Source organism: Danio aesculapii, chromosome 25 (assembly GCF_903798145.1).
Source record: "Danio aesculapii chromosome 25, fDanAes4.1, whole genome shotgun sequence".
Taxonomy (NCBI): domain Eukaryota; kingdom Metazoa; phylum Chordata; class Actinopteri; order Cypriniformes; family Danionidae; genus Danio; species Danio aesculapii.
The window spans coordinates 1,721,771-1,747,751 of record NC_079459.1 but is presented as its reverse complement, the minus strand read 5'-3'; the positions used below and the strand labels follow the sequence as shown (position 1 = coordinate 1,747,751).

At 37.3% G+C, this 25,981-nt stretch overlaps 1 protein-coding gene across 3 annotated transcripts; it reads right to left on the bottom strand.

Moving 5' to 3' along the window:
- lsm14aa (LSM14A mRNA processing body assembly factor a) lies at positions 1 to 24,602 on the bottom strand. Of its 3 annotated transcripts, XM_056451428.1 has the most exons (11): positions 24,338 to 24,602; positions 21,609 to 21,772; positions 19,264 to 19,408; positions 19,063 to 19,152; positions 15,398 to 15,580; positions 14,027 to 14,107; positions 10,475 to 10,654; positions 9,163 to 9,325; positions 7,230 to 7,268; positions 6,940 to 7,162; positions 1 to 5,433 (listed from the first exon to the last, which is right to left on the bottom strand). In XM_056451428.1, the coding sequence occupies exons 1-11, from the start codon at positions 24,456 to 24,458 to the stop codon at positions 5,410 to 5,412; spliced, it is 1,413 nt and encodes a 470-aa protein (XP_056307403.1). In that variant the 5' UTR covers positions 24,459 to 24,602; the 3' UTR covers positions 1 to 5,409. The 3 variants fall into 3 exon arrangements, with proteins under 3 accessions (XP_056307403.1, XP_056307404.1, XP_056307405.1); XM_056451429.1 differs by lacking the exon at positions 14,027 to 14,107; XM_056451430.1 differs by lacking the exon at positions 19,063 to 19,152.
- Between the last annotated feature and the right edge of the window lie 1,379 nt (positions 24,603 to 25,981).

Genomic DNA, 25,981 nt, shown 5'->3' with positions numbered 1-25,981 from the left:
GCAGATCGTAAACGGTTTATTGTTGCATCTGGTAAAAACCTCTTTACATGTAGGTGTGAACAGATCTTCACGCTGAGGTTCAGGAGGAAAGCGTGACAGAAGAAACCGGCGTTTAATAAAATGAATTTCCATAACAGTTTTTGCCTCGCAAGCGTCGCTGAAGGTTGGAGTTTTCGTAACAAGACCTGCATGCTGCAATTTCCCATTTAGACGTGAATATATTACTGTTTCATCATTAAAGAGAAACACTCAGCTGGAATTTACATGAGTGAAACCAGAAAAAAAGCTTCATTTAAAATAAAAAATAAATAAATTGGGGAAATAATAATGAACAAACTAAACTAAACTTAAAATAAGAAAAACTTTATTAAAAATGATTAAAACGTGAAATCTTCAGGTTATTATGATGGATACGTTTGTTTGACTGTTTATTACTGAATAATAAACAGTTTTTTATATAGTGCCTATATAATAGGGTTGAGTCGATAGATGATGCCATCATCCATCGCTGACGGCCGATAGACATCACGAAACTGAGCCAGCATCGCGTTCCTCCACCCCGCCCTCATCATAGCAGCAACCCGCTCTCGAAAAATACACACTCAGGCGCCGTTTACACTTTTACGTCTTAGTTTTAAAATGGCATTTGAGAACGAAAACGATCCAGTTTCACCAAGCATTTCTGAATAGATCTCCATCCACACTATACCACTGAAAACGCACATCACGTGACCACAAGCACACACAGTCAGCGTATGCGCACGTCTGAGCTCCAGGAGTCAGGTCACAGCGGCAGTACACTGCTTCAATCTTTCACGCTTGTACTTAGTCATGTCAGTGTAAATCTCAGATACTGTTGGTTGTGCACCTTTTTTACCAGCCAAGTTTGTGGACGCCATTATAACGACACAGATCACTCTGCTTATTCATGCCAGAGTCCTGCGGAAAGAGTGACTGACAGGTGGTGATTTGTGTGTAACTTATCTTTATTTATTTATGAATTGGTTATGAGTAAAACAAAGACCACGCGGGTCAGGTAGATGAAACGGTAACTAACAAATAATTAAATCGTTACGAATTAATTATTCATAAATCATTAATTCACCGCTGCCTACGATGACATCATCCATCGCAATGTTTCACTTTAGACATCGTATGATGCCAAATTGTTATCGTCCAACCCTAGTATATCACACAATTTCCGAAAAGTAATGTTTTTTTTTAAATCATACAGATTCATACTTTAATAATTTGTGGAAAAACTACTTTATTTCATATTTCAACTTAGCAAAATATCCTAACAGTTCAAACAAACAAAGGACAAGACATTTTATCAGTGATTTCATCACCAAGTGAATGGAGAATCGAATAACTGGCTAATTAAAATAGCAAACCTTCGACTTCAGTGACATTAACGCTTAAATTACTATGAAAGCTTCTTTCCACCACATGATAAAATATAAAAAATAAAGGTAATTGCGACATTTTTCCCACAATTTTGACTAAGGCAGCTGTTATTAATTTTTGAACATTTGTGAGATCTGAGATTGTGAGAGCAAAAAAAGGAGATTGCAAATCTTTCTCTCAGTTATGAGTTTACAGACTAACAATTTAAACGTTTATTTCTGAGAGATGATACATTTACAATTTGAAGTCGTGAGAATTGAGATGTAAATATGTATATGCAAATAAGTAAAAATAATGGAGTTAGAAAGTTGCAACTACCTTTAATTTCTTTTTAAATTCTGTGGCAGAAATGAGCTTACATAACAAAAAGACCATAAAATCAACAGGTGCGAATACGGCATTGCATGCGCAGGTCAGGTAAAGCTGCGTGAGGTTAAAGGTCATCATGCTAGTGCACTCGGTGTGTATTAGATGAGCAAGGAGAGATTGGAAAAGCTAAACAGTGCTAGCATTAATGTACACAACACATTCTGGCTTCTCAGCGGTCGGTCACATTACAGATAGAAAGCACAAGAAACCATCCGCTGGGAAGAATATCTCATAAAATAATCGCAAGTACTCACTGTCCAGCACACTCTCTAGGGTCAACGTATTCATGCTAGCTTCACTTGATTGGCTTATGTTGTGAATTATAAGTGGTGAATCTCCAGCAGTGACACTACAGATAGAAAGCACTAGAAACAATCTGCTGGGAAGAATATTTCATAATATCTCATAAAATAACCGCAAGTACTCACTTTATGGAGAGCACTAGCCTCAGTGTACGTATGCTAGTTTAAATTGATTAGTTTATTAACTGAATTTAATAACGTTGAAGCTCAAGCATTCGAACACATTACAGATTAAATGCAAAAGAAACTAATCAACTGGGATAAAGGTTTCTTAATATCTAGTGAAATAATCGAAAGTACTCACTTTCTAGCAACCTCTAGGGTTAGCGTACTTAAGCTAGCTTCACTTGATTGGTTTATGTTGTGAATTGTAAGTGGTGAAGATCCAGGATTGTGACACTACAGATAGAAAACACAAGAAACAATCGGCTGGGAAGAATATTTCATAATATCTTGTAAAATAAAATCGCAAGTACTCACTTTGCAGCGAGCGCTAATCTCAGTGTACATTCACTAGTTTAAATTGATTCTTTTTTTAAGTGTATTGTTAGCATTGAAGTGCCAACATTCGTACATTTTTAATATGTAAAGTGTTGGTGGTAAAGCTCCAGCGTTCTGTCATATAATGACTAAAACTCAAAGTAGACAAATCAAACGTGAAAGAAGTGCTGATTTGCTTCTCAAAAACCCTGTGAAATAATCGCAAGTACTCACTAAGCAGCAATCTCTAGGCATCTAGTTTTACGTGATCATTTTTATGATGTGAATTGTTAGGGGTAAAGCTCCAACACTGGGTCACAAAAGAAACCATCCACTAAAAATTAATAGTTGCTCAAAAATCTCGTATATATTTAATCGCAAGTACTCACTTCCCAACAAGTTCTAGATTGTGTATGTGTCGATTTTATTACATTAGTTTTAAAATGCACGGTGTCAGTGGTGAAGCTTCAGCATTACGCCAACTTGCACATAAAATGCAAAATAAACCGAACAAGAAAGTAGTGCTACTGAATCGCTTCTCAAATATTTGGCAAAATAACCATGAGTACTCATATTCCAGTGAGCTCTAAGCTGCTAGTTTTACATGATCAGTTTTATGTTGTGCATTGTTAGTGGTAAAGCACCAATACTGAGTCACAAATATAACCATCCAATAAACAAATTAATTAGTCAGATATCTTGTACAATAATCGTAAGTACTCACTTCCCAGTGACACTAGGCTCAGTGTATTCATGTCAGTTTAATTAGATAATTTTTAACAAGTATTGAAGGTGAAGCTCCAGCGTTGTCAAATTATGAATAAAAATCTAAATAAATTCAATGTCAAAGTAGTTTGACTGAATCGCTTCTTAAAAATCTTGCGAAATAATCGCAAGTACTCACTTCCCAGCAAGCTCTAGGCTGCTAGTTTTACATGACCATTTTTATGATGTGAATAGTTAATGGTGAAGCTCCAACACTGAGTAACAAAAGAAAACCATACACTAAAATTGATTGTTGATCAATCTAAATTAATCGCAAGTACTCACTTCCCAAACAAGGTCTAGACAGGGCACAGATATCAATTTTATTAGATCAGTATTAAAATGCGAAGTGTCAGTGGTGAAGCTCCATTACGGAGTCACAAGGGTAAGCATCCACTAAAAATAATAATTTGTCAAATATATTGTACAATAATCATACGTACTCACTTCGCAGCGAGCTCTAGGCTCTGTGTCTGCATGTCAGTTTCATTGCATCACTTTTAATATGTAAAAGTGTTAGTGGTAAAGCTCCAGCATTGTGTTAAATTACGAATAAAACTCAAAGTAAACAAATCAAATGTGAAAGTAGAGCTACTGAATCGCTTCTCAAAAATCTTGTGAAATAATCGCAAGTACTCAGTTCCCAGTAAGCTCTAGGCTGCTAGTATTACATGATCAGTTTTATGATACGAGTAGTTAGTGGTGAAGCGCCTTCATCAAGTAACAAAAGAAACCAACCTAAACCTGGCTAAAAATAATTGTGGCTTAATCTAAATTAATCGCAAGTACTCACTTCCCAAACAAGATCTAGACAGGGCAGAAATCAATTTTATTAGATCAGTATTAAAATGTGAAGTGTCAGTGGTGAAGCTCCATCAAGGAAAATAACAATTCTAACCACTAAAAATAACAATTCGTCACATATCTGGTATAATAATCATAAGTACTCACTTCCCAACAAGCACTAGGCTCAGTGTACAAAGGCTAGTTTCCCCCGTTTGACTGTGCTCAGTCATATTACAGATTTAACATTAAATAATCAAATGGATTGGGAAGTAGTGCTATTGAAAAACGTTTATTTATTTATTTATATATATATAAATAAACGCAAGTACTCATCTCCCAGCAAGTTTTAGGCTCTGCGCAATTGTGTCCAGCTCGCGTGACCAGTTTTATGGTGCGAATTGTTAATAGCGAAGCTCAGAAAGTGTAAAGAACGCATCAAAGTAACTGCAGCATAGATTTGTGTAGATTCACAGAGTAGCATTATTTTCTTTAGTATAGATCGGACATTCACTCGATAGTAAATGTCTGCTACAAAGCGCTACCGCAAAGTGTACCTCACAATATAAATCCACATAATATATAAACATATCGCTGAGGTGACTTTGCATTTGTCGACCATATTGTGTCATTTTAAATTGTGCCATTTTTGATATATTCAAAACGTTCCCTCACAACGGCTCCGATTTTCCATTTAAATCTAAAATGTCTTTACTTTCAATACTGACACATCTTTATTAGCTTGTCCTGATGAGGAATATCACTATAAACATCACATTTCCAAGTCAATATACCACGTTTATATATATATTCTTTAAAAAAAATCCTTATTTACTACAGGAAGAATGACGTTGGGGGTTGTAAAATGAAATTACGTTAGAAAAATATGGTAGTTCAAGAGGGTCTATTTTGATGCTAAGCACACTGTAAGATACTTTATAGCAAACAAGTCAAAAATAAAGCTCATTCAGTGATCAAAATCATCACAATATGTTGCCCTAGATAATCGGTTAGCTGAAAGCAGCGGTATATCAAATTCGGGTCGAGTATGGAAGTCCTGTAGAAATCATAGTATTTTTGAAGCCGTCTGGATATGTTATACTCAAATTAACAATTCAAAAAAATTGCATTGGTTCCACTCCTTTGGAAAAACGGAGTAGAAGTTTGATTCACATACAGGTTTCAAGCAGTCGAACCCCAGTGCTGGTGACAGATTTACAACACGTACGTTAATCTCCTCGTTCTCGAGACCCAAGATGCAGTTCAATACAAGTCAGGTCTTCCGAGCCACTTCGTGTCATCACTACACAGCAATTTTGTTATCCTTCTGTAGAAAAAGAAGAAAAAAAAGTCAACTATGGAAGCGTATAGAAATGTAAATATTATTATAACTCTAATTCTGACAATAATATTGCGAGTTAAGATATCAATGCTATACTTAAATAACTAAGAATTGTGATTTAAGGTGTTCGCATGACAACAACTACAGCTGTAGTGAAAAACAGTTTGAGAAATCAATTCTGCGATATTCTAGTGCTTAAAAGCAGATGGCAATCTAGATCTGTTTGTTACACCAGATGGCGCTCTAGGCTAGTTTTTAAACAGCAGACGGCGCTATAGGCTAGTTTAACAGCAGACGCCGCTCTAGGCTAGTTTTTAAACAGCAGACGGTGCTCTAGGCTAGTTTTTAACAGCAGATGGTGCTCTAGGCTAGTTTTTAACAGCAGATGGTGCTCTAGGCTAGTTTTTAAACAGAAGACGGTGCTCTAGGCTAGTTTTTAACAGCAGATGGCGCTCTAGGCTAGTTTTTAAACAGAAGACGGTGCTCTAGGCTAGTTTTTAACAGCAGATGGCGCTCTAGGCAAGTCTTTAACAGCAGACGGCGCTCTAGGCTAGTTTTTAACAGCAGACAGCGCTCTAGGCTAGTTTAAACAGCAGATGGCGCTCTAGGCTAGTCTAACAGCAGATGGCGCTCTAGGCTAGTTCTTAACAGCAGATGGCGCTCTAGGCTAGTTTTTAACAGAAGATAGCGCTCTAGGCTAGTTTTTAAACAGAAGACGGTGCTCTGGGCTAGTTTTTAACAGAAGATGGCGCTCTAGGCTAGTTTTTAACAGCAAACGGCGCTCTAGGCAAGTTTTTAACAGCAGGCAGCGCTCTAGACTAGTTTTTAACAGCAGACGGCGCTCTAGACTAGTTTTTAAACAGCTGATGGCGCTCTAGGCTAGTTTATAACAGTAGATGGCGCTCTAGGCTAGTTTTTAAACAGCAGATGATGGTGCTCTAGGCTAGTTTTTAAACAGCAGACGGCGCTCTAGGCTAGTTTTAACAGCAAATGGCGCTATAGGCTACTTTTTTAACAGCAGATGGCGCTCTAGGCTAGTTTTTAACAGTAGACAGCGCTCTAGGCTAGTTTTTAAACAGCAGATGATGCTCTAGGCTAGTTTTTAAACAGCAGATGATGCTGTAGGCTAGTTTTTAAACAGCAGATGATGCTGTAGGCTAGTTTTTAAACAGCAGATGATGCTGTAGGCTAGTTTTTAAACAGCAGATGATGCTGTAGGCTAGTTTTTAAACAGCAGATAATGCTGTAGGCTAGTTTTTAAACAGAAGACAGCTAGTTTTAACCTGCAGATGGTGCTCTACGCTTGTTTTTTTCTTTAGGCTAGTTTTTAACTTTACACCCAAATGCTAACATGGAAGAGCACTTGCAACTTGACTTTAAAGTCACAGGATTAATGTAAACACAGCTCTCGGTGAACAGTCTTGTATTAACTTAATTAGATCAAATTAAAGTGAATCTTATCAAAGAATAATTGGACTCGCTCATCATTACCCTGTACTCAAAGTCAGCAAACTCTCTTCCTCCTTGGCTTCCTCTGTATCCGCCCCTGAAGCCAGGGTGAGGCCCAAACGAGCCTCGTCCGGCTCCACGGCCTCGGCCCCCTCTGAAGCCCATGCCTCCGCGGCCCCTGTACCCTCCGCGACCCCGCCGTAACGGCAGCCCAAACGTCTCCGCATTCATCCGCCGCTCCTCCGCCCAGGTCTGCCTGTGCTGTCTGAATAACCAGCAAAATTATTATTTCAAGAGATTATACACAAACAGAAATTTTTTATGACACTCACCGGGGGAAAAATGACCCTCCAGACCTCTCGGCTGCCTTCCTGTTCACAGTCAAGAACAAGAAAAAGATAATAATTTTGTTAACATTTAACCAAGTGACAACCTCTTGCTCTTGTGAAGCAAATACGGAACTGAAACTGCAATTCAGGGAAATTCCGCTAGTCCTGGCTCCATAATAGAGCACGTTTCTATTGAGCTCACTGTTAAAATGGCCGACTTTACAGCAGAAAAAAGGTGTTTACAGCCTGGTACAAAGAACGATTTTGGTGCATATAGCTAATATCACCCTTCATAACTGTGAGGGGGTGAATTTTTTTATAACTCATCCGTTTCCTTTATATTAGGTTATATTAAGTCTGCATAATTAAGGGCGTGGCCACTTGAGTGACAGCTATGTCTTGCTGGTCACCATCATGTCACCTCAGCTGATTCCGGCTGATTAGCCGCTGAACTCTGCATATTCATCGTATTTTTGTGTTGTTTTATGTGGCTTTACACAGTCAGCTGCCTTTAGGAATTATTTCCTACTATTATCAGATGATATGGCATGCTGTGTGCACTTAATTGTGCTCACAAACTATTCACATGGCTTCCATTTCCCCTGTGAGTGAAATTATATACTTATATGTCATCTCTATAAATGTATTTGTTTTATTTAAGATCATTTATATTTCTCTTTAGAGCTGTAATGCACTCCAGAATCTGACAGATTGATTAGCTGTAGGTTCTCGAACAGTCGTCTGAAACGTGTCATACAGTGTTACGCTGGATTTCATCACTATCCTTGCATTTACTAACACAGACTATATCTGAAGTGTTTGGAACTATTCCGCGTTTTCCCCCTGTAGAAAAACATCATAAGAACAATGTTTAGTGGCTCAGCATATTACAACAGTGTTTTTTAAAAGACTAAACACTTCGATGATATGGTCTACAACCAAGCACATGTGGTCAGAACACAAACGAGTCGCAGGTGATGAAGTATTAAGCGTTTCTCCTAAAGAAAAGCCCATCTAAGCAAAATTGCTAGGCGCCCTTGTTTGGTATCCCCCTGTCAGTGCGATGATGCACGAACAAAAAAAGATGACAGTTGGCCACGCCTACTTGTAGCTTCTTTCTTGTTCTTCAGAAACCTATGGGTGACATCACGAATACTACGTCTATATCTTTTACAGACTATATATTTACACAATGATTAGGGGTACACGATACTGGAAAAATCTGAGGCTGCGATATTTTACTTTTCTGTGATATATATTGAGATATGGGCATGGTGGCTCAGCCTCACAGCAACATTGCTGATTCGAGTCCCGGCTGGGCCATCTTTGTGGAGTTTGCATGTTCTCCCCGTGTTGGCGTGGGTTTCAGCTCTAAACGCCTCACACGTCATTATGTCATATTAACCCTTTTGTGTGGAAACAAAAATTAGGGATGCATCAGATTTTGACCACCAAAACTGCATTTTTCATTTCCAGCCGACAAAGAAAAATAGCCGAAAATATTTTACTGTCAACAACTGGTTATTTTACTAACTTGTGCTTTTTTTTTTTTAAATCAGTATAAAGTAATGATTTCAAATTTTAAAAAGTTTTACAAAATGACAACATATCACTTAGAATAATAAATTACTGCAAAACATTTTCAGTTTTCAACCAAGTGCATCCAGAACAGTGCATTCCTAACAAAAACACTATGTTTTTAATGTGTCTCTTTAAATGCAAATGAGCTGCTGCTGTTCCCGCCCCTTAACCAGAGGAGGGCATCTTGTGCCTCAGTTACTCAAACAAAAAATCTGCCCATGTACATCTAACAGAGTATATCGCTGTTTGAAGTGCGTTTTGCAACTTTGCAGATCTTTTTCATGCTCAAACAGCAACATTACTTACTGAAGTGTTTAAAAAAAACAGGATGTCCCATTTCTAAACGTGATCTGACCTGGTATCATCACAGGAGATGTTGTCAAAGAATGACTTGGTTTTATCATAGTAGCAGTTTGGCCCAAGAGGATCTTCCTCCTCAGCGTTTCCTTCACTGTTCTGAGTGTCGACGCCAGAATCTGCCTTCTCCTCCCCATTCAAAGCTTTCTCCGGCTTCTCATCTGAACACAGAATGAAAATATACACAGTTAATGAGTCAGTTTACCACAAATGCTTATAGTTATAGTCTTCAGCAGATCTAATGATACTTCAGAGACAATACAATTATAGAACTATATATAGATGCACTTAAATCCAATTTAGGTGTACATATTGTCAAAAAAAACATGCATTAATAATAAATAAATGGCTGCAATTCACTGAACAGCCACTGGTGTCACTAATAACAAAGCTTTGGGTTCAACAGAAAAAAACAAACCACTTTGGAACAAGTGAAAGATGAGTAAACGATGACAATACATTTTGGGTCAACTGGTCGTTAACCCTTGTGTACTGTTCAAATGTACTCCCCTTTCATTATGTTGGGGGCTGTTTTTGCCCCATTGACTTCCATTATAATCACATTTTTTGATTTCATAGCCACAACAGCATATAATTATGCATTCTTGTTGGTGGTTTTCCCTATTGGGAAAAGGTATAATGTGTCATTTTTCCTGCTGATCATCAGATGTCAGCATTAACCCTTTAGATAGGCCTGTGCAAACAGGTTTCTGGCTTTTACATGGAGTTCAATGGAGTAAAACAGCAGATAATGGTGTGTGCAGAAACACACTTACTGTGTTTGCTGTGTTCTGAGAGGCTTATTTAGATTGTCTGATTCATCAATGCAAATGCGCAAATGTCTCACACACTAAAGCACACAGCCAATGTACACTATACTCCAGCTTTTTGCACTGTGTCTGATGATCAACAGTAAAAATGACAGGTTTTACCTCATCCCAACTGGGAAAGCCACCAACAATCAAGAACGCATGACAACTCTGCAGTCATATGCGGTCATGGCTTTGCAATCAAATAATGTGATGATAAAGGAAGTCAATGGGGCAAAAACAGACCCCAACATGATGAAAGTGTGGTCAATTTGCTCAGTGTATTGTTGAGTAAACAAATTTCAAAGCATTTTTCCAAAATGTGTGTCAAAATAAGTTGTGTGACCAAAAATCATTCAATTTGCTGAAATTGTGGCCACATTAAGAGTCAAAATCCCTCCAGAGTGGATGAAAAACTCCGCCAACAGCCACACGTGTCTTAGCCTCCATGTTCCCTTTACGTATATACATCATTATTTGCACATTTAGTCCTGTTTGTACCTTTCAGTTTGAGTTTGCTCTGGAACTCTTTGTCGATCTCTTCTTTGTTGAACTGAGCATTGGCACTCTCAAAGTCAAAGTCCTTCTCAAACTTCATGGGTCCTTCTCTGCGAACGGGGAACCGACCCCGACCGCGGTGAGCTCCAGCACGGCCGCGGCGAGCAGCAGGAGGACCGCCGGCTAGACACAACACAAACACACACTGTTAGTGGACAATTAAACATTACATTATACACATTTTAAGTCAGAATTTTTAGCCTTCCTATACATTTTTTATTAATATTTCCCCAACGACGATTAACAGACTGAGGAATTTCTCACAGTATTTTCTATAATCTTTTTTCTTCTGGAGAAAGTCTTATTTGTTTTATTTTGGCAAGAATAAAAGCAGTTTTTAATTGTTTTAAAGCCATTTTAACCTCAATATTATTAGCACCATTAAACTATATTTTTTTCAATAGTCTCCAGAACAAACCATTGTTATAATATGACTTGACTAATTACCCTAACTTTACCCTAATTAACCTAGTTAAGCCTTTAAATGTCACTTTAAGCTGTATAGAAGTGTCTTGAAGAATATCTAGTCTAATATTATTTACTGTCATCATGACAGATAAAATAAATCAGTTATTAGAAATGAGTTATTAAAACTATGATTAGAAATGTGTTGAACAGAAATTGGGGTGAAAATATATACGGGGGGCTAATAATTCTGACTTTAAGTGTAAAGAGCAAACAGAAGCAAATTGATCAATCATTGCAAAACGAAAGTGTTCAAAGATGCATGCCGTGTGACATTCAACTGCTAGCACAATATTTTTATCATTTTTAAAGCATCTGAAACATGCTTTAACTTCTATTGTAGTACACTGCGGTTAACATGCACACAATGCCACACATTAAGATTTGTATTATTGAGTAGATTCAGTTTGGCTTATCATACATATTATACACTCACCGGCCACTTTATTAGGTACACCTGTCTAACTGCTCAACACACATTTCTAGTCAGCCAATCACATGGCAGAAACTCAGCGCGTTTAGGCATGTAGACATGGTCAAGATGATCTGCTCAGTTCAAAGTGAGCATCAGAATGGGGAAGAAAGGGGATTTAAGTGACTTTGAACGTGGCATGGTTGTTCGTGCCAGACAGGCTGGTCTGAGTATTTCAGAAACTGCTGATCTACTGGGATTTTCACGCACAAACACCTCTAGATTATACAGAGAATGGTTCGAAATCTCATGTCATAGTGCGGATCATCTCAGACTGGTTTCTTGAACATGACAATGAGTTCACTGTAATCAAATGGCCTCCACAGTCACCTGAGCTCAATCCAATAGAGCACCTTTGGGATGTGGTGGAACTGGAGATTGGCATCATGGATGTGCAGCAGACAAATCTGCACCAACTGTGTGATCCCATCATGTCAATATGGAGCAAAATCTCTGAGGAATATTTCCAGTAGCTTGTTGAATCTACGCCACGAATGATTAAGGCAGTCAAAACAAAAGGGGTTCCAACCCGGTACTAGTGAGTTGTACCTAATAAAGTGGACAGTGAGTGCATTTTCATAATAAAAATTGGGAATAATTAAAAAGTACAGGATTTTTTTGTGAGGTGAGGAAAAATAAACTCATTTAAAGTACACAAAGCTGCTGTTGTTGGAAATAAATTTATAAAGTTTAAAGATGCTTGACAACAATCCTATACAGTTTCTTCATACAGGGGAGGGTGGTTCAGAAGAAATGTTTTCATTTAATTGTGGTGCTTTTATTTATATGTATCTGGAATCTCCCAACAAGACATTTTCGATCTTTGTATGACAGGATGTGATCAAACATAAACACTTATGACTGTAAACGGGATTGTACCTGGTGTACTAATATTGTATGTCCTGTTGTTTATGTTGTCCTTCGAGTGTTTTTTTGCTCTGATTTGTTTGAAAAATGATTTTTTAAGCCCCCTGTTAGCCTTTTTAACCTTTTTAAGAGCCACATATAGTTCAGAAAATATCGTAATTTAAAGGAAAGAATCGCCATCATGTGGTTTGTCACACATTAGTTGTGTTTAATCAGTGTAAAGAAAAGGCTGCGGTCTAATAAATAGATTTAGGCATCTAATAAGTATCAAGTCAACAAACACAGTTTCAGTAAAACAGGTTACACAAGCATTGAAAACACAAACCCACTGGACTCAGCCATTTTCCAGACACACCTGCCTAATACAGCATGTACAGCACAGTAACACATGCAGCAGTTTGAATGAATCTCATGAAATTGTCACTCATGTTATTATAATACAATAATACTAATTAATATAATAAAATATAAATAAATATAATAGCATAACTAATATTAGCAATAATAATAACAGTAGTAATAATAATAATATTAGTAATATTAATACTATTATTATTATTATTATTACTACATCACTATTATTATTAATAATAATATTATTAATATTAATATAAATAATATTAATAATAATAAAATTATTAATAATAATAACAACAACCCCCAATAGTAATAATTTTATTATTCTAATATTTATCATCACCTTTCTCTCAAGTTCAAAGCTAATTTGAATGCCAAAGCAGCGTTTAGATATTTAAAATAGCCGAATCATTAACAATAATCAGGATATTCGAAATAAATGACAGAAGTTAATAAAAACAGACAATATTTCTAAAAATGATCATAATTACAAGATTAAAAAGGGTAGATTTTAAATCAGGCAAATGCGTTGATTGACCTGTAATGGTGTACATATATTTTGCAGCCATTTTAGATGTCATTTCGTCCTCTCGGAATATATAGTAAAGTTTATCGGAGTCGTTTAGATTATCGAATCTATTATTGACTTTATGTCTCGATATATCACGGCTGTGCATGCGCTATCAGCTGTGAAACCAGGCGGAAAAGTAGTCTTTAATAAAAGAGTAATGCAGAAACGCATGCGAGTTTTGAAAAAGCAAAAGCAAAAGTTAAATTCTGGACATTTTAGGAGATTTATAGAGGAGGTTTATAGAGAAACCCGAGCTGGATGAATTTAAGTCCCAAAAACGCACGTCTCTGTGGGTCTGATGAGCACGTGAAATGGTCTGCACGACTGTTGACAGGTCTCTGGGGCACAGAACGAAAACGAGAAGATGATTTTCCACTACTTGACCGTGGATGTTTGGTTATATTGAGCAGATACAAGTAGAAAAGGATGGTAATAACAGTAAAAAATAATGTGTCCCTAAATATACCTGGGCGGCCTGCCCAAGTAAAGTCTATGTGTGGGAAGCACTGTATATACTTACTATATTAATACTATAATTTAAACCTAATTCTATATATTATGCATTTGATTTCAGACTGAAGCATGTCCACATCGACTAGATTTGCATGAGATTCACTCTTTAAGTAAGTCCTCTACAATGAAAGCAGACGGCTAAAACTGCAGTGTGGATGCATGTGAAACACAGATGGAGGAAGCTCTTTGAAAGATCATGCAGTTTCAGCACACGACTGCAGAGAGAGGCTTTTGGGCAGAGGTGTTTAACCTGCGAGCCGTTTAGAGGCGTCTCTGCTTCCTCCTCTGGACTGACCGGACTCTGGTGCGCTCATTTTCAGGACATCAGTGCCTGGGAGAGACCAGCTCTTTTAGGACTGAGACACATTATCAAAGCCTTGCAGGAGATCTGGGTTTAATACTCGCAGTACTCAGTCTTATTATTACTCCTCTCTCAACACTAATGGATGGATTAAAGTAAAAAAGTAGTAAGTGGGGAAAAAAAAAACTTCTCTGAATTTATTTTCAGGTCACACTATTAACAGCAATATCTGCCTAATTTTGATATCGGACCGATAATGATAACATTAAAAATAGCATTTATCGGCCGATAACAATATGACTGCCGATATATCGGACATCCCTATTACTTATGTTTTTTTAAAAGGTAAATGAAGGTTATGAAGTGTGTTGGTAATTGCAGAGCTCCTCTATTAAAAAACAGGAAAAAAAACCTGCAAGTTCTGAAAGAGATCAAGCATCAGCCAGGTAAGAAAAAGTAAAGCATAAGTAACTTAAACAGTAAAGCAAAAAGTAACGTGCAAAATAAGCAAATAGCAACCAAAAAAGTAATCCAAAAAGTAACTCAAAGGCAAAAAGTAACGTCAAATTTAATGTAAAATTAACTAAAAAAAATAACGCGAAAAAGTAATGCAAAAAGTACCGCGCAAAGTAAGCGAAACGTAATGCACAAACAATGCAAAAGTAACGGAAAAGTAACTCAAAAAGTAACGCAAAAAGTAATGTGCAAAGTAAGCTAAGTAACGCAAAAACTAACAAAAAAACGCAAAAAAAGTAAAAAGTAAAGCAAAAAGTACCACGCAAAGTAAAAAGTAATGTAAAATTAACGCAAGTAAAGCAAAAAGTAACGCACAAAGCGAAAAGTAACGCACAAAGTAAGCGAAAAGTAACACAAAGCGAAAAGTAACGCACAAAGCGAAAAGTAACACACAAAGTAAGCGAAAAGTAACACAAAGTAAGCGAAAAGTAACAAAGTAAGCGAAAAGTAACACACAAAGCGAAAAGTGATGCAAAAGTAAAGCAAAAGTAATGGAAAAGTAATTCAAAAGTAACGCAAAAAGCGAAAAGTAACGCAAAAGTAATAGAAGTAATTCAAAAGTAACGCAAAAAGCAAAAAGTCACGCAAAAAGTAGCATAAAAAGCGATGTAAAATTAACACAAAAAATAAGGCGAAAAGTAACAAGACGTAATGCAAGAAGTAACGTCACGCATTACTTACCCTAAAAAGTAACGCAACTAGTTACTTATTTGGGGAGTAACTCAATATTGTAGCGCATTACTTTCAATAGTAACGTTCCTCAACACTGACGGCAGAAGTCTAGAAGCATCTGGAGTTTCTCACCTCTGGTTTGCTCCGTCAGATCCACAAGTTTCTGTGTGTTGGTGGAGGCCACGCGAGTGGAAACAGGACTCTTGCGGCCCAATCCTGGTGCAGCAGGGGTGGAGGAGACCACAGGGGCTGATGGGACGGCAGACTCTACTGGTGGGCTCTTCCTGAGAGAGTCAAGAGCCGGACTGGTGTTCCCTGCATAAACACATGCAAGATAATTACTGATGCAATCCGACCAAATATAATGATACCTGCAGTCAGCCTGATGAGGGAAAACCTTGTGAATGCGCTATATATACACAAACAGCTAGTGTTTTCAGCCAATGATAAACTTCCTGTGAAAGGTTTATGTGAATATCTTCAATTTCATTTGGTTGCTTTTACAGCATTAATGTTGTAATGTAATTAAAATACAATCAGTTAAATAAATTTAAGCATTTATTAAGTTGCTCAAGCGTAAAAACAAGGTGAAATGCTGTTTAAACGCTAGCGCCCTCAGTGGCAGCAGGCGAGCGCTGCATTCAACTCTTTTAAAAATACTGTGGTAAAACAAATGTCCATATTTTAAAGACATGATGCAGAACAGTTAAATTTAACGCTTCTTATACAGTCTGAGACCCACTTTATATCCTAAATCAATCAGTTGATGAAGATCATCGATTTTTAAAGAAATCAGATCTGCCGATTTTGTAATGGCGTGACAGTTCACCGGAAGCACTTAGATTGGCTGAAAATGAAGTCTGTGTGCATATAGCCCATCGTGTTAATGAATTAATCAGTAATTAAACCACACCAGTCAAACACACCAAACTAGAATTAAAGAAATCTCAGAGCAGAATTTCCACAGAGAGAGTGACCACGTACACACAGCAACAGCACACTCAGTTTAGGAGCCACTGAACATTACAGAAAGACCAAACCCAATGTTGGAGCTCTCTGGACTGAAGTGCCTTTAAATTGATCCTGAAGATACCAGGGGGTTTGCACCGGGTAATTATAGGAATTCCAATAGGAACTGTGTAATTGGGGGTGGTGAATTTCTGACTGATATTGTGATTTAGAATCAATTTAACTTCGTGCAGCACACACTTCATATAAATCCATATAAACAGCCTACATCACACCCCCTACCTTTTCATAGGATTTTTTAATGTGATTTTTTGCGATTAAAAAAAATGTGGTGGTAATTCCCAGAAATTTGTGGACAATTTTGCGATTAAAAAACATAGCATCATCGAGGAGCTGTGTCATATTTCTATGGCATCTTATTAAGGCAGGAAGTTGTGGATGAAATCAAAGTTGAGCAAGCCTGGGAGAATGAATTAGGGGTAGAGATAGATTCAGAGAGTTGGGAAGAGGGCCTTGAGAATATACATACATGCTCAATTAACGTAAGACATCATTTAATTCAATTTAAAACCCTGCATAGGTTATACTTATCTAAAGAGAAACTACATAAGATTTTTCCTCATATCTCCACGGTGTAATAGGTGTAAAGCAGCAGTAACATCCCTAAGCCACTTGATATGGTTGTGTCCTAAATTACAAGAATATTGGGAAATATATTTGAATGTTTTTCTAAAGCCCTCCAAAAAAATCTTGAACCATGTCCACTTACAGCTGTTCTTGGGATATTTAGAGATGTTTAATAAATATGAAAGACGAGCCATGTTATTTGGTATGGTAATTGCCAAAAGGGTGGTTTTGAGAATGTGGAAAACTGAATCTGTACCTATACTAGATATCGTAAACATGCTTGCTTTGGAGAGGTTGAGATATATCAATAATGACAAATTGCAGATATTTGATAATACATGGGGACAGATATTAGAACACCTTAATGCATTAGGAGAAACGCAAGCTAACCAATAACCCCTTTCAATAATATAGTAATTAAAGATTGAGTGTACTCACAGTTATTCACTATTTATAATCTATAATATTCTTAATAATGTGCCCAAACTATTATTTGACAATAAAACTATAGTCAGGATAATGCATTTTTCTGGTGATACAACAACAACAACAACAACGTTACTTTATAATTGCTGTTATTTATGCATTACCTGACCAGCTAAATTATATTTTGCTTTCATGTGCATTTGTCCCTGTGGTCTGTTGTTGGTTGTTCTGTCATAAGTATTTTATATGCATTATATTGTAGTGTATTGATTTGTTTGTTTTTTTTTTTCTTCTGTATTTTGTTGTAGTTTTATAAAAAGCAAAAAGCACATAAATAAACGTTTAAAAAAAAAAAAAACACATAGCATACACCAGGGATTCTCAACTGGTGGGCCGCAGCTTAATAGTGGGTAGGGTACCCTTTTGGAAGTGGAAACGCAAGCTAAAGGTGATAAAGGTGATCTGAACCGCACCTCTCAGTGGAAACGGGCCAAAAGTTGTTCCACCGGTTCCCGCTTCTTAATGAGCGAGGTTTAGCTACTTGTACATTAAGGTAGCGCTCAGAAAAAAACAACACCCACAAAAAAAAAAACAGAGGAACAATAAAAATCTGCTGCCAGCTAGTGATTCGGACGTGTTACTGCAGAGCGACATATATAGCATGCAGAAGTGTAAATGCATGACTACAAGTAAGGCGATCACTCGATGCAGAAGTGCGCACCAGCCTTAAGTTCTGTGTGTGTGTGTGTGTGTGTGTGATATATATCAAGTTTGCTAACTGCAACATTTCAGTTCGTCCACAATTTGATTTCAATTAATCACACAGCCCTATTCTATATATAAAAACATTTCCTTCACAGAACCAGCTCTATATCATGACATATATACTGTTATCAATATACGAGTTGACTTATGGGGCGTCACGGTGGCGGAGTGGGTAGCACAATAGCCTGACAGCAAGTAGGTCGCTGGTTCGAGCCTTGGCTAGGTCAGTTGGCGTGGGTTTCCTCCGGGTGCTCCGGTTTCCCCCACAGTCCAAACACATGCTCTATAGGGGAATTGGATCAGCTAAATTGTCCATAGTGCATGTGTGTAAAACTGTGTGTATGGGTGTTTCTCGGTGTTGGGTTGCGGTTGGAAGGACATCCACTGCCTAAAACATATGCTGGATAAGTTGACGGTTCATTCCGCTGTGGAGAGCCCAGATTAATAAATGGACTAAGCTGGAAATAAAATGAATGAATGAGTTGACTTCTATTGTCATATCGCCCAACTCATCATCATTTCAACGATACATGTACTCCCAGTGGTTTTCAGTGTGTACGTGGCCACAAGATACATTAGTTTGAAACTATTAGACCAGTGGTCACCAAACTTGTTCCTGGAGGGCCGGTGTCCTGCAGATTTTAGCTCCAACTCTAATCAAACACACCTGAACAAGCTAATCAAGGTCTTACTAGGTATACTTGAAACATCCAGGCAGGTGTGTTGAGGCAAGTTGGAGCTAAACCCTGCAGGGACACCGGCCCTCCAGGACCGTGATTGGTGACTTAGACCCTTCATTTCCCCTCCACATGCAGGTGCCTCAAAATGCCCTCGAAAAGTGAGAAGTGAAATATTACGCATGAAAACGTCAAAACACAGATGTGAGAGACCGCCGATCTCCTGCTGAGCGTTAAACGGGTCTTTCATTTCCCAGTGATTAATTTTGATCTGAAGTTCGATTCACACAAGTCATTTTTGTTCAGTTTCTGGCTCCCGGAGAGCGGTTTTACCTTCAGCTATGAACCCACACAGATTGTCACTGAGGAAAGCAGAAGAAATGGCACAGCCAGTTTCACTACCAAACAATCCCAAAGCACTTCCTGTGAGGAAAGCAAGAGCAGGTGCACGCACATCAGATGTGCCACAGGATCAGATATATCCGCTCCTCAGTTTAGCTTGAGCTGAAATATCTCTTGTGAAAGATGACTTACCGACTCCAACGGTGCCGAACTGCGGCGAGACCAGCGGGGAAGGGTTGAACTGGGTGTACGGTGCGACCGGCGGACGGTTGAACAGCCCGTAGGAGTTTCCCGACTGGAAGGATGACGGAGGAGCAGTGGAAGATCCCAAAGAGGACTAAGAGATGAGGACAAAAATAAAACATGAACAGGTCACTGCAGAAGAACAACACAAGGGGAGGGAATCTTTAGGCACTTCCCAAGCCCAATCTGATTCCGGGGGTCATGATACGATTGCAAAACGATGCTTAACCTTATATTTTAACCACAATTAGAGTTTCTACGTTTTTATTTAATAACTGGAATCTCTGTATGACAGTACTGGCATCATTAAAAAAATACACTACCTGATAAAAGTCTTGTCATCGATGCCAGATGTAAGATCAACAAATAATACTTGACTTCTAGTTGATTCAAATATAAATCAGTCAAGTTTGGTGAAGGAAAAATCATGGTTTGGGGTTACATTCAGTATGGGGGTGTGCGAGAGATCTGCAGAGTGGATGATCAACATCAACAGCCTGAGGTATCAAGACATTTGTGCTGCAACCACAGGAGAGGGCAAATTCTTCATCAGGATAGTGCTCCTCATACTTCATCAAAGTTCCTGAAGGCAAAGAAGCTCAAGGTGCTCCAGGAATGGCCAGCCCAGTCACCAGATATGAACATTATTGAGCATGTCTGGGGTAAGATAGAGGAGGAGGCATTGAAGAGGAATCCAAAGAATCTTGATGAACTCTGGGAGTCCTGCAAGAACGCTTTCTTCACGTCGCTGCATCTATAATGTCTCAAAGTTTTGGGTGCAGAAAGAATTTGAACGGCGTCTTTAAGTTGCAGACACAAAACTGATCAATGCCTGTCAACTAAGGCTGCACGATACTGGAAAAATCTGACATTGTGATATTTAGTTTTTCTGCTAAATATATTGTGAATTATAAATGCGATTTCACTAGCTTAATAATAATATTTTTGAGGTTTTTTACCTTCAATTGTAAAAGACAGTGGAGGTTACAGACAGGAAAGTATTGGGAGCAGAGAGAGGGGAAGGGTTGGCAAAGGACCTCGAGCCGGGAATCAAACTTGGTTCGCCGTGAGCACCACGATGCAATATATCGGCACACTTAACCACAAGGCTATTGGCGCCGACTCACTAGATAACTTTAAGAGAAAGAATGCATCAATTTAGACTGACTGAGATGTTCAATGACTATGCATTACATCTGCATAAAATATAATAAATGATAAGCATATAAATTCAAAAGAGCAAAGATAAGTTAAATAAGCAGTGCTGCACAGCTTTCAGGCAAATCTAACAGTGTTCAGGTAGAAACTAAAATGTTTTAAAAATCAAATGTAAAACGACATGATCTTCATTGTATAAATCAGGGGTCACCAAACTTGTTCCTGGAGGGCCGGTGTCCTGCAGATATTAGCTCCAACTCTAATCAAACACACCTGAACAAGCTAATCAAGGTCTTACTAGGTATACTTGAAACATCCAGGCAGGTGTGTTGAGGCAAGTTGGAGCTAAACTCTGCAGGGACACCGGCCCTCCAGGACCGAGATTGGTGACCCCTGGTATAAATCATTCAAAAACATTTATTTCTATTAAAACTTACAAACAGTCCTGCTTTTTTGCGTCTAAATGCTTTAAACTTCTTAAATTCTCAATGAAAGGGTTTAAACTCCTCAAACCTCATGTGTTCTGAATTGTGTGACTGATCTATAATCCCAAATCAACGTTGCATATCCTGCGATGTGACTATTGCGATATTGATGCTGTAACGATATATTGTGCAGCCCTACTATCAGCGATACTTTGTTAAGAGCTTGTGTCCATTGCAGCCTCATTTGAACTTTGAATCGATTCTGAATATTTGAGAATTGATTCAGAATTGTTAGACAAATGAAATCACGATGCACCAATTTTCTCAACCCTACTACAAACACAGGCGGTTCATAGACATCTAAATCAGGGTTTCTGCAGGTTTTATAGATCATGATTGACTTTTCATATGGTCCAACCTATAACTATATTCGTGTCTGAACTCTAAAGCCGTGGTCACATTAGATGATTAGTCGTCAATAAAGCGAGCGATTGCTCCATATTTTACATTACTGTAAAGAGAGGTCAGGGTTTGGTCCTCTATTGGTCTCATGCAGTCACATGATGCGATTTCACAGGTCAGAGTTTACCAAGCTTTAGGAATGGAAGTCAATGGGGTGAAAAGTGCATTACAGTAAACATACACCCCCCCAGAAGCACATCCACCTCACTGTATTTTAATTTGTACAAGAATTATCTTCGGAGTCTGTACCTGAACAATGGCGGGGTCCTGAGGCAGAGAGCATGTCGGTTTGGGTGGTTCACACACCGTTAAGTCCTTGATGTCACTTCCTCTGAATATAATATACTCAAAGGTCTCATCCCGGGGTGCGATGGGCCTGTCTGTGGGACGGTCCTCAGTGCCAAAGGAACGCACTGCAACAACAACTCAAATTAACTCTCATTCTGCTAATTAACAATAAATTAGCAGCCTTCCTCTGAGATTTGACTCTAATCTTATTAAAATGGGAACGCTTTTGCACGGCAAGTAATCCGGTTGCTAGGTTTGACGTCATGCATCTTGTAAACAACAAAACCGAGTCAATGTAGACTGTCGTAAACAACGTAGTAAAACCTTTATCTCCTCACTGAGGCCTCTGAAATGTTTGGATTGGGTTTTATCAGAGCTACAAATGAATAACGCACACACAAGTGATTATATCAGATGAAATCACAATTATTAGCCCTTCCAATGAATGTTTAATGGAGAGAAGCTTTCTTATATTTTTAACCAACTTATTTCTAATAATGAATTTTGTTTGTCTTTGCCATGATGACAGTACTTAATATTTAACAAGATACTAGGGTTGGGTGATATCGACCAATTTGGCATCGTACGATGTCTAACGTGAAACATCGCGATGGACGATGGCATCGTGGTCTGCGGGGAATTAATTATTGATGAATAATTAAATCGTAGCGAATTAATTATTTGTAGGCTACCATTTCAACTACCTGACCGGGCTGGGTCTTTGTTTTACCTATAATCAAATAAATAAATGAAGATAAGTTACACACAAATTACCACCTGCTAATCACTTTTTCCGCATGAATAGGCAGAGTGATTATGGAATAAGCTATGTACTGACGCTGTGTCAGTACATTAGTCATTTAGTGACGCTGTTAGTCATGTTAGTGAAAACCTCAGATACTGTTGGTTGTGCACCTTTTTTACCAACCAAGTTTGTGGACGCCATTATACAGACACAGATCACTCTGCCTATTCATGCCAGAGTCCCGCAGAAAGTGATTAACAGGTGGTAAAACAAAGACCATGAAGGTCAGGTAGTTGAAATGGTAGGCTACAAATAATTAATTCGTTATGACTTAATTATTCATAAACAATTCAGTCACCGAAGGCCCATCGCGATGTTTCACATTAGACATCGTAGGATGCCAAATTGGTCGACATCGCATAACCCTAGCATAGACCACTCATTTCCACGCCTTTAAAACGACAAACAAAAATAAAGATATATTTTTGTGATTAGGGTAGGAGCGTTAATTTATTATTATTATTATTTTTAAATCATACTGCCATGTCAAACATTTATCATGACATTTATAATGCGATGATAATAATAATAATAATGTGTTTTTAGTGATTTACACTGACAAGGTTTCTGCAGCTTTCACCAAGTTAAATCTAAGACTTAAAGACATTTTCAAGACCATTATGAATGAAATATTACACTTCAGGGTTAAATGCTAAGGATTCGTTTTGAATATCACAGTTAGAAAAGATTTTTTCTTGCCTATCGAAAAATGATTAAAATTTAATAATACAATAATAATAATTGGTTTGAATATTTCTTTTTTGTAATTTCCAGATCCATTCCCAAAACCTATAACCCTTACTAAGAAAAGAACAAAACATAGCGGTCAATTACTTCAGTCTACAATAATAATAATAATAATAATAATAATAAATCTAGGTCAGGTCAGTATTCTTAGCAGTAAACAAATAGAAACATCTTAAGCTGTTACCGTAAATGTTACTGTAAGAAAAGTAATTAAATGCTATTTTAAAATAAAAAACGTAAAGGTTTTATTGAGATGGATTGTTTGCGATTGCATGGGTGTCAATGGCCAGATTTGGCTGCTATACATGAACAAAGGAAAATTAAGACCTGTTAAATGAGATTTAAGACCTACAACACAACACTTACGTAGACTTAAGACTTTTTAAGGCCTAAAATTTAGCTTTTGAGATTTAAGACATTATAAGGCCCCACGGATACCCTGATTAAGCCCACTGGAAGTTAAATTGACCCATTAAGTTCATCTAAGTTGTGAATATTATGCAACCGGGTGAACAGCTGTTGCAAAAGCAACTAAAGGCGACTTCAGATTTGAAATGAGGCAGATTTCATTGGCAATAGTCCTACAGTAAGCATCTAATAATAATAATAAACGATCTGACCAATAAAATACATCCATCTGATAAAAAAATATTTAAATTGACCTTCTAAAACTATTATAAAGACGGCAAACATAACAAATATTTATCTAAAAGTACCCCAGAGCAGACGACGCAGTATATTTTACAAATAAATGATGTATTAGAGAGTAAATAAATCTTTATTTGACTGTTTACTGTATTTTCATTGTAATTTAGCAAAAAACTCTGCAAAGTGTGTATCAGAATCCTACTTTAAAATGTATCTGCGTGTATGCACTTTACTTCTCATGTATTTAATGCATTATTTATAATAACCAAATCTATATGAAGTGAATAGAGCGTATAAAACTGTAACACGCTTCAGATGCCCCAAACCGCAAGAGTACACAAATGCTGACTACATAGTGCGCGTAGAACAATTTGAAACACGGCCCAGTGTTAATAACACGTAATACTGACTCACAACATGAACTAAAGCTCAAATTGAGAGTGTGTTTGTGTCTGGAGTGTGTTTTCGAGTGTTTCTGTGCGTTTCTGACCTTTAGCGAGCGCGACGGTGGAGTTTTCGGTGTCGATGGTGTACAAAATGCCTTCATAACGGATCTCCGCTTTACTGATCAGGCTGATTTTACTGCCGATATACGGCGTGCCACCGCTCATCGTCACGCTTTCACCTCGAATAAACCGGGAGAGAGAAAGGAGATTTCAGTGGAAGTTAAATGTCCACACTTCACAGCATAAACAAAACGCTGCGACTGCGAGAGAGTGTGTGTTTTCGCTAATAAAACATGGCCGCCTGCATTTTCAGGCCGTCGGGCGGAAGTGACGTTTGACCGCCGTCATTTTGTCTACGTCAGGGTTTCCCAAAGTTCATGTCATAAACAGTTTTATGTGGTACTTTACGTTGGAAATATATTCATGAATTGTGCAGAATTGTGACTTTATAACTCACAACTGTGACTTTGTATCTCAAAATAGTGACTTAATAACTCACAATTGTGACTTTATATCTAAGAATTGTGACTTAATAACTCAATTTTGACTTTGTATCCTTGAATAGTGACTTAATAACTCACAATTGTGACTTTATATCTAAGAATTGTGACTTAATAACTCAATTTTGACTTTGTATCCTTGAATAGTGACTTAATAACTCACAATTTTGACTTTATATCTAAGAATTGTGACTTAATAACTCAATTTTGACTTTGTATCCTTGAATAGTGACTTAATAACTCACAATTTTGACTTTATATCTAAGAATTGTGACTTAATAACTCAATTTTGACTTTGTATCCTTGAATAGTGACTTAATAACTCACAATTTTGACTTTATATCTAAGAATTGTGACTTAATAACTCAATTTTGACTTTGTATCCTTGAATAGTGACTTAATAACTCACAATTTTGACTTTATATCTAAGAATTGTGACTTAATAACTCACAACTGTGACTTTATATCTAAGAATTGTGACTTAATTACTCACAACTGTGACTTTATATCTAAGAATTGTGACTTAATAACTCACAACTGTGACTTTATATCTAAGAATAGTAACTTTATAACTCACAATTGTGACTTTATATCTCAGAATTGCGACTTTATAACTCACAATTGTGACTTTATATCTAAGAATTGTGACTTTATAACTCAATTTTTACTTTGTATCCTAGAATAGTGACTTAATAACTCACAACTGTGACTTTATATCTAAGAATAGTGACTTTATAACTCACAATTGTGACTTTATATCTTACAATACTGACGTGACTTTATAGAATAGTGACTTAATAACTCACAATTGTGACTTTATATCTTAGAATAGTGTTTTCATAACTCACAATTGTGACTATATCTCAGAACTGTGACTTTATAACTCACAACTGTGACTTTATATCTAAGAATTGTGACTTAATAACTCACAACTGTGACTTTATATCTAAGAATAGTAACTTTATAACTCACAACTGTGACTTTATATCTAAGAATTGTGACTTTATAACTCAATTGTGACTTTATATCATAGAATAGTGACTTAATAACTCACAAGTGTGACTTTATATCATAGAATAGTGACTGAATAACTCACTATTTTGACTATATCTCAGAATTGTGACTTTATAACTCACAAGTGTGACTTTATATCATAGAATAGTGACTTAATAACTCACAATTGTGATT